Source organism: Oncorhynchus masou, chromosome 14 (assembly GCF_036934945.1).
Source record: "Oncorhynchus masou masou isolate Uvic2021 chromosome 14, UVic_Omas_1.1, whole genome shotgun sequence".
NCBI lineage: Eukaryota > Metazoa > Chordata > Actinopteri > Salmoniformes > Salmonidae > Oncorhynchus > Oncorhynchus masou.
Window position 1 is genome coordinate 708,715 of NC_088225.1, and position 12,740 is coordinate 721,454.

The 12,740-nt window shown below is 48.1% G+C and overlaps 1 protein-coding gene across 2 annotated transcripts in view; it reads left to right on the forward strand.

Annotated features, from left to right (window-relative positions):
- LOC135553920 (brain-specific angiogenesis inhibitor 1-associated protein 2-like protein 2) overlaps nucleotides 1–12,740 on the forward strand; it is a 28,582-nt gene that overhangs the window by 2,939 nt on the left and 12,903 nt on the right. For both annotated transcript variants that reach the window (XM_064985859.1, XM_064985860.1), the window contains exons 4-5: nucleotides 11,030–11,091; nucleotides 11,369–11,440. In XM_064985859.1, coding sequence (XP_064841931.1) covers nucleotides 11,030–11,091; nucleotides 11,369–11,440 — 134 coding nt within the window. The remainder of the gene's footprint in view (nucleotides 1–11,029; nucleotides 11,092–11,368; nucleotides 11,441–12,740) is intronic.

The following is a 12,740-nucleotide window of genomic DNA, read 5'->3' on the forward strand; positions in this document are numbered from 1 at the left end:
TCATCATTAAGACCTTCAGGAAATAATGTCTGGAGGATGAAAATCCATAAACATTCTCTTTTGCTCAGAGTTATTTACATCACCTCCACTGTCTGATATATTAACTTTCTCTATGGCACAAAATCTAAAAAGGTAGAAACGTCATGTTGTAGGTCATTAAAATGTACTGTGACTGGATAATCCCTGTCGTTTCTCCTAGTTGAACTCGTGTGTTTACTGATTCTGTTTGAGAGAACAAGAGAACAAGAGGTCTTAGCACAGCACACATGGGCATTTAATAATATAGATAACATGGGTGGTGGAGCACGTAATAATGTCATTAATTTGGAACCGTTTTCCTATATGTGGGTGGAAGAAATATTCACACTTCATATTGTTGCACTGTGCGTAAACTCTGCATTTACAGATAACATTCGGAAGAGGGCGTAAAACAGCCTGGCAGATTTTATTTTGTGGCTGGCATTTGGCATGGATCAATTTATCGCATAAATTGCGACCTCTCCCATATACAATAAACGAGTGGTGGATTCTTACATTCAGCTGGCAAAGCTGGGTCCGATGATAAAACATGTCAGTGTTTCTTGACATCATCTCACATTTTTCACGAGTTCAAGGTATACCGTATGTAGTGGTGAACATTACAGTGTTCTTTAGCTCGAGTGGGTCTTTTTTTGTTGCAGTTCATCTCGTGTTTTCCCCAATGCCAAATTAAGAGTGTCATCCGCGCATTGTGGAGAATAGCCTCTGAGAAACCTATTGTCCATCTCCGCTGCTTTTTACAGATAGCCCTCTTGTGGAGTGGCATATACGGCGCAATATGAAAAACTGACTTCTTAGAAGTCCTCTTTTTAACTTAATGGCACAGGGTGGAAGCTGCCCCCCTGTCGTATAATGTTTCTGCCCGTTTCTTCTCTATACAGAGTTGTAAACAGGGTTCCATTTGATTTCTCAATCCACATAGAGATAATGAACACGTTTAGCGTCACATTTAATAGTGAATTTGAGATTAGGGTCAAATGTAATTGAGTAAAACCCTTAAATCTGACAGCTCTTTTCACGTTCCTCCCCATATGTAAAAAATAAACCCGTCATATCGATACCACTTCAGAACTTTATTCAAAAATTGATTTTCGTTTTCATTATTAACAAAACGTTCTTAAAAAATACCCACATAAAGGTTAGCATAGCTCGGAGCGAACGTGGAGCCCATCGATGTTCCATGGTACTATTCATCATCAAACCTGAAATAGTTATACGTCAAAACATATTCAGCCAAGTCTAGGATAAAGTTTGTTGGTGGGTATTTGTTAGTATTCGGAGGTATGGCACATTTGCAGCAAAGGTATTCATATTCAGATTTTGAGATATATATAGTTTCCTGTGTGGGATCAACACTCAGTTTTCTATAGAAATGTTCATTTCTGAGTTGTCTCTAAGTCTCTTCTTTGTATTTTTCATAGTCTAAACCCACTTTGACCGCTTGATCGTTTATTTTCTTTCGTAGAGCCTTGTTGTGCTGCTTTCAGCTGTCTGTTGGGAAATCGCTCTCAGTGGATGTCTCTGTGTGTAGTTTCCATGTCCTCCCACTGCTGTATCTGCTCCCCTCGGACTCTGTGGTGCATCCCTATGTAGGACTATCTTTGCTCCAGTCCTTGGGCCTTCCCATGCATACACCTGGTTGAGCTGGTAGTCCTCTGTGTCTCATTGATATTTCTTGATCTTTGTTGCTTGTAGGAAGTCTCTGTATTTGACTGATTGATTTGAGTCATCTATGGCTGTGAAATTTGGGCCTAGAATCTCCACGATAACCTCATGTTCACTGATCTTAACTTCAACTTCTTTTACTTCCTTTGACACATGTTCAACGATTAATATTATTACATCTAAATAACATTTGTTTAGGATTTAACCCCATTTCTGAACGAAAGTTTTGTAGTTTTTCCCTATTGTAGGCTCCTTCTGTGTTCTCAGTACTCTTGGAATGCGCTTGATGCGCCAATACTCACTAAGCGTGGAGACAGGCAGGAACAAAGGAGTATCTTTCTCTGGAGATGGATTTTAAGTTCTGCAGTAGAGTGCGGAGCTGGGTTGTCCATGTTGGAGGTCGGGAAAATGATCAATTCACCTCCCCATTTCACTTCTGAGAGACTAGATCATTGACCGAGAGACTAGATAATCATTGTCTTGTTTTAAAATTATGTGCGCCTATGAAGAATGCCATCACGCCCATTTGGTCTGGATTGGCCTCCACAGAGGTTGCTGCTGGAAAGCATGAGTTTCATTTCGTGCATGCACACATGAACGCATGTTCACGCGCGACCCGGTCATCTTTTCCTAGCTGCAGTTTACAAACACAGTTGCCCTTTTGTCACTTTTGTCATGCACAAAGTCACAGAACACAGCCATGGAAGTGGCTGGCAAGCAAACAAGACACAGACAGACCAAGAGATGCACTGCCCAGCTAGGTTAGCAAGACATGACAGACTAGAGAGAGATGCACTGCAAGCTAGCACATCAACTTAACGTTACTGTTATTTGCTGACATAAAACTTGGAGAGGAGAGAACACAAGTTTACCTGATTGCTGTTCCCACAATTCACTCTCATTGTGTTTTTTTCCTTCTCTTTTCGTGACCAGAAGGATAGTTCCGCATCATCCTCTCATCGAATTTGACACGGGGATGCGGGGCCCTTGCGTAATTATGTGGCCCAACACAACTTGCGTAAAGGGCCGACCGGATTTGTGATCATGCACACCTGAAATTACAATTTTCTTTTGGGCGGGTGCATTTTCATTATCTGGATAAACACTTGTGGTGTTTAGCTAACATTACGCTAATCAAAGCAAAACAAAACTTAAGTTCTCAAAACCATTCATATATATATATATATATATATATATATATATATATATATATATATATATATATATATATATATATATATATACAGTTCTTTCAGAAAATATTCATACCTCTTGACTTATTCCACATTTTGTTGTTACAGCCTAAATTCAAATGGATTACATTGACACACAGTACCCCATTATGACAAAGTAAAAACATGTTTTTATATATTTAGCACATTTTTTGAAAATGAAATTCATAAATATCTAATTTACATAATTATTCACACCCCGAGTCAATATTTTGTAGAAGCACTTTTGATGGTGATTACAGCAGAGTCTTTTGGGGTAAATCTCAGATATTTTCACACCTGGATTGTTCAATATTTGCCCATTATTCTTTAAAAACATTCTTCAAGCTATCAAGTTAAATGTTGATCATTGCTAGACAGCCATTTTCAAGACTTGCCATTTTAATCAGATTTAATTCCAAGCTGTAAGTAGGCCACTCAGGAACATTCAATGTTGTCTTGTTAAGCAACTCCAGTGTAAATTTGGCCTTGTGTTTTCGGGTTATTGTCCAGCTGAAAGGTGAATTCGTCTCCCAGTGTCTGGTGGAAAGCAGACTGAACAAGGGTTTCCTCTAGGATTTTGCCTGTGCTTAGCTCTATTCAGTTTATTTTGATTTAAAAAAAAATCCCTAGTCCTTGCTGATGACAAGCATACCCAAAACATGATGCAGCCACCATCATGTTTGAAAATATGAAGAGTGGTACTCAGGGGTGAGTTGTGTTGGATTTGCCCCTAACAGAATGCTTTGTTTTCAGGACAAAAAGTACATTTCTTTGCCACGTTTCTTGCAGTAGTACTTAAGTGCCTTGTTGCAAACATTATATATATTTTGTAATATTTGTATTCTGTACAACCTTCCTTCTTTTCAGTCTGTCAATTAGGTTAGTATTGTGGAGTAACTACAATGTTGTTAAACTCTGTAACTGTTTTAAAATCACCATTGACCTCATTGTGAAATCCCTGAGCAGTTTCCTTACTCTCCGGCAACTGATTTAGGAAGGACACCTGTATCTTTGTAGTGACTGGGTTAATTGATACACCATCCAAAGCCTAATTAATAACTTCACCATGCTCAAGGGGATATTCAAGGTCTATTTTTTAAAAATATAAAAAACATATTTACCATATCTCCCTGGTCTTTGTGGTTGAATCTGTGCTTGAAATTCAATACTGGAATTGAGGGACCGTACAATTATCTGTATCAAGGCACAAGCCGAGACCCAAATACAGACACAGGAGGCAGATGGTTGGAGTCTTATAATGTTTATTAATCCAAAGGGGTAGGCAAGAGAATGTTTGTGGACAGGCAAACAGGTTAAAACCAGATCAGAGTCCAGGAGGTACAGAGTGGCAGACAGGCTCGTGGTCAAGGCAGGCAGAAATGGTCAGGCTGGTGGGTACAAAGTCCAGAAACAGGCAAGGGTCAAAACCTGGAGGACTATAAAAAGGAGAACGCAAAAAAAAAAAATCAGGAGAACGGGGAAAACGATGGTTGACTTGGAAACATACCAGACGAACTGGCACAGAGAGACAGGAAACACAGGGATAAATACACTGGGGGAATAAGCACCACCTTGCCTGACTAAAATATTCCCAGTCATGTGAAATCCATGGATTAGTGTCACGGCTTTCGTCTGTAGAAGGAGGAGCGGACCAAAATGCAGCGTGGTTGTTATTCATTTTATTTTAATAAAGAAACTATACACTGATAAACTAACAAAATAACAAACGTGCGAAAACCGAAAACAGCCCTATCTGGTGCAAAACACAGAGACCGGAACAATCACCCACAAACACACAGTGAAACCCAGGCTACCTAAATATGGTTCCCAATCAGAGACAATGACTAACACCTGCCTCTGATTGAGAACCATATCAGGCCAGACATAGAAATAGACAAACAAGACATCCAACAGAATGCCCACTCAGATCACACCCTGACCAACCAAAACATAGAAAAATACAAAGTAAACTATGGCCAGGGTGTGACAGTACCCCCCAAGGTGCAGACGTAGTCTTCCCCCACCTTGTCCGCTTCCGTGACCTCCTAGACACGGCAACCCTACTTAATAACACGGGACAGAGGGGCAGTTCGGGACAGAGGGGCAGTTCGGGACAGAGGGGCTCTTCAGACTCCGGCAGCAGCGCCGGACAGGCGGGAGACTCCGGCAGCAGCGCCGGACAGGCGGGAGACTCCGGCAGCAGCGCCGGACAGGCGGGAGACTCCGGCAGCAGCGCCGGACAGGCGGGAGACTCCGGCAGCAGCGCCGGACAGGCGGGAGACTCCGGCAGCACAGGAGAGGAGGAAGGCTCTGGCAGATACTGGCTGACTGGCGGATCTGGAAGAATCTGGCTGACTGGTAGATCTGGAAGAGTCTGGCAGACTGACGGTTCCGGCAGATCCTGGCTGACTGGCGGATCTGGAAGAGTCTGGTTGACTGGCAGATCTGGAAGAGTCTGGTTGACTGGCAGATCTGGAAGAATCTGGCGGATTTGGAAGAGTCTGTCAGACTGACGGTTCCGGCAGATCCTGGCTGACTGGCGGATCTGGAAGAGTCTGGCTGACTGGCAGATCTGGAAGAGTCTGGCTGACTGGCAGATCTGGAAGAGTCTGGCTGACTGGCAGATCTGGAAGAGTCTGGCTGACTGGCAGATCTGGAAGAGTCTGGCTGACTGGCAGATCTGGAAGAGTCTGGCTGACTGGCAGATCTGGAAGAGTCTGGTTGACTGGCAGATCTGGAAGAGTCTGGTTGACTGGCAGATCTGGAAGAGTCTGGCTGACTGGCGGCTCTGGCTGCTCCATGCTGACTGCAGGCTCTGGCTGCTCCATGCTGACTGGCGGCTCTGGCTGCTCCATGCTGACTGGCGGCTCTGGCTGCTCCATGCTGACTGGCGGCTCTGGCTGCTCCATGCTGACTGGCGGCTCTGGCTGCTCCATACTGACTGGCGGCTCTGGCTGCTCCATGCTGACTGGCGGCTCTGGCTGCTCCATGCTGACTGGCGGCTCTGGCTGCTCCATGCTGACTGGCGGCTCTGGCTGCTCCATGCTGACTGGCGGCTCTGGCTGCTCCATACTGACTGGCGGCTCTGGCTGCTCCATGCAGACTGGCAGCTCCTTGCAGACTGGCAGCTCTGGCTGCTCCATGCAGGCTGGCAGCTCTGGCTGCTCCATGCAGGCTGGCAGCTCTGGCTGCTCCATGCAGGCTGGCAGCTCTGGCTGCGCTAAACAGGCAGATGACTCCGGCAACGCTGTAGAGGCGGAAGGCTCTGGCAGCGCTAAACAGGCGGGAGACTCCAGCAGCGCTGTAGAGGAGGAAGGCTCGGGCAGCGCTGAACAGACGGGAGACTCCGGCAGCAGCGCCGGACAGGCGGGAGACTCCGGCAGCACAGGAGAGGAGGAAGGCTCTGGCAGATACTGGCTGACTGGCGGATCTGGAAGAATCTGGCTGACTGGTAGATCTGGAAGAGTCTGGCAGACTGACGGTTCCGAAGGATCCTGGCTGACTGGCGGATCTGGAAGAGTCTGGTTGACTGGCAGATCTGGAAGAGTCTGGTTGACTGGCAGATCTGGAAGAATCTGGCGGATTTGGAAGAGTCTGTCAGACTGACGGTTCCGGCAGATCCTGGCTGACTGGCGGATCTGGAAGAGTCTGGCTGACTGGCAGATCTGGAAGAGTCTGGCTGACTGGCAGATCTGGAAGAGTCTGGCTGACTGGCAGATCTGGAAGAGTCTGGTTGACTGGCAGATCTGGAAGAGTCTGGCTGACTGGCAGATCTGGAAGAGTCTGGCTGACTGGCGGCTCTGGCTGCTCCATGCTGACTGGCGGCTCTGGCTGCTCCATGCTGACTGGCGGCTCTGGCTGCTCCATGCTGACTGGAGGCTCTGGCTGCTCCATGCTGACTGGCGGCTCTGGCTGCTCCATGCTGACTGGCGGCTCTGGCTGCTCCATGCTGACTGGCGGCTCTGGCTGCTCCATGCTGACTGGCGGCTCTGGCTGCTCCATGCTGACTGGCGGCTCTGGCTGCTCCATGCTGACTGGCGGCTCTGGCTGCTCCATGCTGACTGGCGGCTCTGGCTGCTCCATGCAGACTGGCGGCTCTGGCTGCTCCATGCAGACTGGCGGCTCTGGCTGCTCCATGCAGACTGGCGGCTCTGGCTGCTCCATGCAGACTGGCAGCTCTGGCTGCTCCATGCAGACTGGCAGCTCTGGCTGCTCCATGCAGACTGGCAGCTCTGGCTGCTCCATGCAGACTGGCAGCTCTGGCTGCTCCATGCAGACTGGCAGCTCCTTGCAGCCTGGCAGCTCTGGCTACTCTATGCAGACTGGCAGCTCTGGCTGCTCCATGCAGGCTGGCAGCTCTGGCTGCTCCATGCAGGCTGGCAGCTCTGGCTGCTCCATGCAGGCTGGCAGCTCTGGCTGCGCTAAACAGGCAGATGACTCCGGCAACGCTGTAGAGGCGGAAGGCTCTGGCAGCGCTAAACAGGCGGGAGACTCCAGCAGCGCTGTAGAGGAGGAAGGCTCGGGCAGCGCTGAACAGACGGGAGACTCCGGCAGCAGCGCCGGACAGGCGGGAGACTCCGGCAGCACAGGAGAGGAGGAAGGCTCTGGCAGATACTGGCTGACTGGCAGATCTGGAAGAGTCTGGTTGACTGGCAGATCTGGAAGAATCTGGCGGATTTGGAAGAGTCTGTCAGACTGACGGTTCCGGCAGATCCTGGCTGACTGGCGGATCTGGAAGAGTCTGGTTGACTGGCAGATCTGGAAGAGTCTGGCTGACTGGCAGATCTGGAAGAGTCTGGCTGACTGGCAGATCTGGAAGAGTCTGGCTGACTGGCAGATCTGGAAGAGTCTGGCTGACTGGCAGATCTGGAAGAGTCTGGTTGACTGGCAGATCTGGAAGAGTCTGGTTGACTGGCAGATCTGGAAGAGTCTGGCTGACTGGCGGCTCTGGCTGCTCCATGCTGACTGGCGGCTCTGGCTGCTCCATGCTGACTGGCGGCTCTGGCTGCTCCATGCTGACTGGCGGCTCTGGCTGCTCCATGCTGACTGGCGGCTCTGGCTGCTCCATGCTGACTGGCGGCTCTGGCTGCTCCATGCTGACTGGCGGCTCTGGCTGCTCCATACTGACTGGCGGCTCTGGCTGCTCCATGCAGACTGGCGGCTCTGGCTGCTCCATGCAGACTGGCGGCTCTGGCTGCTCCATGCAGACTGGCGGCTCTGGCTGCTCCATGCAGACTGGCGGCTCTGGCTGCTCCATGCAGACTGGCGGCTCTGGCTGCTCCATGCAGACTGGCAGCTCTGGCTGCTCCATGCAGACTGGCAGCTCTGGCTTCTCCATGCAGACTGGCAGCTCTGGCTGCTCCATGCAGACTGGCAGCTCCTTGCACCCTGGCAGCTCTGGCTACTCTATGCAGACTGGCAGCTCTGGCTGCTCCATGCAGGCTGGCAGCTCTGGCTGCTCCATGCAGGCTGGCAGCTCTGGCTGCTCCATGCAGGCTGGCAGCTCTGGCTGCGCTAAACAGGCAGATGACTCCGGCAACGCTGTAGAGGCGGAAGGCTCTGGCAGCGCTGAACAGGCGGGAGACTCCGGCAGCGCAGGAGAGGAGGAAGGCTCCGGCAGCGCTGGAGAGGCGAGGCGGACTGTAGGCCTGATGCGTGGTGCTGGCACTGGTGGTACTGGGCCGAGGACACGCACAGGAAGCCTGGTGCGGGGAGCTGCCACCGGAGGGTTGGTGTGTGGAGGTGGTACTGGGTAGACCGGACCGTGCAGGCGCACTGGAGCTCTTGAGCACCGAGCCTGCCCAACCTTACCTGGTTGAATACTCCCGGTAGCTCTGCCAGTGCGGCAAGGTGGAATAGCCCGCACTGGGCTATGCAGGTGAACCTGGGACACCGTGCACAAGGCTGGTGCCATGTAAGCCGGCCCAAGAAGACGCACTGGGGACCAGATGCGTAGAGCCGGCTTCATGGCATTTGGCTCGACGCTCAATCTAGCCCGGCCGATACGTGGAGCTGGAATATACCGCACCGGGCTATGCACCCGCACTGGAGACACAGTGCGCACCATTGCATAACACGGTGCCTGCCCGGTCTCTCTAGCCCCCCGGTAACCACAGGAAGTTGGTGTAGGTCTCCTACCTAGCGTCGCCATGCTCCCTGTGAGCCCCCCCCCTTCCTTGCCAACCGTGTTCCCTCATAACGCCGGCTACTCTCTCCGGCTGCCTCTGCTCTCCTAAGTGCCTCCACCTGTTCCCATGGGAGGCGATCTCTTCCAGCCAGTATTTCCTCCCATGTGTAGCAATCCTTGCCATCCAAAACATCCTCCCATGTCCATTCCTCACTTTGTTGCTCCTGCTGCCTCTGTTGCCTATTACCAGGCCGCTTGGTCCTGTTGTGGTGGGTGATTCTGTAACGGTTCTCATCTGGTGAAGGAGAAGCGGACCAAAATGCAGCGTGAAATAACATCTATACAAAAAAAAGGGAACGTGAAAACCTATACAGCCTATCTGGTGACAACAAACACAGAGACAGGAACAATCACCCACAAACACACAGTGAGACCCAGGCTACCTAAATATGGTTCCCAATCAGAGACAATGACTAACACCTGCCTCTGATTGAGAACCAACATAGAATGCCCACCCAGATCACACCCTGACCAACCAAAACATAGAAACATACAAAGTAAACTATGGTCAGGGTGTGACAGGTTGTTTCGGCAGTTGTCGTTCTTCGCGTTCAATGATACCGAATTCCTAGCTGCAGACTAGTAATCAATATCAAATTAGTGAATTACTGGCAGAAATAGACCAGTAAGTTACTGTAGATTTTTGGAACAAGGTTTGTAAACTTCCTGACACATTGTACAGTATATTACTGTATTCTCGGGGTAGAGCATTCTCACTCATGGGTGCAAAAACTATAGCTTTTTACAAGGCATGCCTTAAAATATGTTAGTGGGCCAGAGACTCATTCCCCACCCACAGCATTTTCTCACAATGCACCATCATTTATTCTGTAAAACACATTTAAGGTATTTTTGTGTGCATTCTACAGTGTTTTACTGCCTTGTGCCATCAAATCACTGCAACGGTTCTAGAACGCTGTAGCCCGCCCGGTATTCAAAGTTCTCCCATGTCATCCCGCTCCTCCGCACACTCCACTGGCTTCCAGTCGAAGGCGCATCCATTACAAGACCATGATGCTTGCCTACAGAGAAGCAAGAGAAACTGCTCCTCACTATCTTCAGGCTATAATTAAACCCTACAGCCCAACCTGAGCACTTTGTTCTGTCACCTCTGTTCTTCTGGCCTTCCCACCCATACGGAGGGCAGCTCCCACTCAGCCCAGTCCAAGCTCTTCTCTGTCCTGGCACCGCAATTGGGGAACCAGCTTCCCCCTGAATCTAATACAACAGAGTCCTTGCTCATCTTTCGAAAGCACCTGAAACCCTACCTCTTCAAACAGGTAGGGTTGCCCCACCTAGCTGGTTGCCCCACTTAGCTGTTTTAGAATGAATACACTACCTGTAAGTCTCCCTGGATAAGAGCATCTGCTAAATGACAAAAAAAAATATATGTAAAATTACAGATGTGCATGAAAACACATTTTCAATATTTTACAGTGAATTCTACAGTGTTTTACTGTTGAAATTACAGAAACGTCTTACATTTTACATTACATTTAAGTCATTTGGCAGACGCTCTCATCCAGAGCGACTTACAAATTGGTGAATTCACCTTATGACATCCAGTGGAACAGCCACTTTACAATAGTGCATCTAAATCATTTAAGGGGGGGTGAGAAGGATTACTTTATCCTATCCTAGGTATTCCTTAAAGGGTGGGGTTTCAGGTGTCTCCGGAAGGTGGTGATTGACTCCGCTGTCCTGGCGTCGTGAGGGAGTTTGTTCCACCATTGGGGGTCTTACAGTGTAGTGAGAGAGGGAGCCTTGGTATGTTGTTGAAGATCATTCCGTATGTGTGTATGGGGGGAGGAGTATGTGTGTGATTTGACTGTGTGTCTCTCTTTTTTGGATGTGTGTGTGTGCGCGCACATGTGTGTGTCTTAATGCCTACCTATGATAATAATTTTCGCATTATGTCTCACAGGAGATGTCCTGATTCAGATTTCAGAGAACCAGAAGCGACTCACCACTGAACTGGAAGCAATAGTAGGTTACTTTACTCTCCTCATCAAATAGTAGAACAGTAGCACCTGCACGAGTCATTTTGAAGAATTAAGAGTTCATTGCAATTGTACCTTGGTTGTAGTTATTCACCTGTCAAAACAACTCACAACTAAGCAACCCACTTATTAAGATATTGTACTGTATATTTTACTAGATGGTGTCACAACACGGTTTGCTGTCAGTTTGATATGTGATTGTTTGGCTTACCAGTGGTTTTCAACTACTGCGATCATAATAACTGTTCTCTGTGTTTCTCTAGTTCCGCTGGTTCCACTCTGAGGTGCTGCAGGAGATGGACAACAATGTCAAACTGGATAAGGACTACATAGCAGTGAGTAGCCACTCTCCTGTACATACCCCTTTTTCACATACGGTACCCCCTTGTGTTGACAGTACAGAAGTAGTGTAGTAAAGAGCATGGGATGGCGCACAGACAGAATCAGAAGGGAGTCGAGAAGTAGTGGGCAGTGCTCAAGAATGGTAGACCATACGGGATACTGCTGAGCGTGAAAAACCAAGCAGCGTTGTTATTCTTGACACCCTCAAACTGGTGCATCTAGCAAGGGCACTTACATCTTTTGTCTTGCCCTTTCACCCTCTGGATGGCACACATACACAATCCATCTCTCATCTGTCTTAACCTCTCTAGGGTATGTGGGACGGTAGCGTCTCACCTGACCAACATCCGGTGAAATTGCAGAGCGCGATATTCAAAAATACTCAATTAGAATATTTAACATTCTTGAAAATATATGTGTTATACATCAAAAAAAGCTTAACTTCTTGTTAATCCAGCCGCTGTGTCAGATTTCAAAAAGGCTTTATGGCGAAAGCAAACCATGTGATTATCTGAGGACAGCGCCCTGCATACAAAACCATGAAAAAGATATTTCAACCAGGCAGATCCGCTACAAAAGTCAGAAATAGCGATATAATTAATGCCTTACCTTTGAAGATCTTCTTCTGTTGGCACTCCAAAATGTTCCAGAAACATCTCAAATAGTCCTTTTGTTCAATAATGTTCTTCTTTATCTCCCAAAAATGTAAATTTATTTGGTGCGTTTGATTCATAAATACACCGGTTTCAACTCACCCAACATGCCTCTACAAAGTATCTAATAAGTTACCTGTATACTTGGTCCAAACAACATTCCTAATCCAACCTCAGGTACCCCAAAACGTAAATAATCAACAAAATTTAAGATGGAAAAAACTGTTTCTAATACCCGATAAAAACAACATGAAGCGCGTTCCAGTTCATGCGCATGAAAACACCTGGAGTGACACTTACAATAAATTATATATATATCCCATTTAGCAGACGCTTTTGTCCAAAGCGACTTACAAGTCGGCTGGGGCCACTACTTTTACATATGGGTGGCCCCAGCGGGAATCGAACCCACGACGCTTGGCGTTGCAAGCGCCATGCTCTACCGACTGAGCCACACAGGACCCATTGAATAGCACTACTTCTTAATTTACCAAAAGAAAAACATCGAACAATTTCTAAAGACTGTTGACATCTAGTGGAAGCCATAGGAGCTGCAACCAGGTTCCTTATAAAAAGGGCATCCCATAGAAATTGGAAAATCCTATGACCTCAATTTATTTTTCCCTGGATGGTTTGTCCT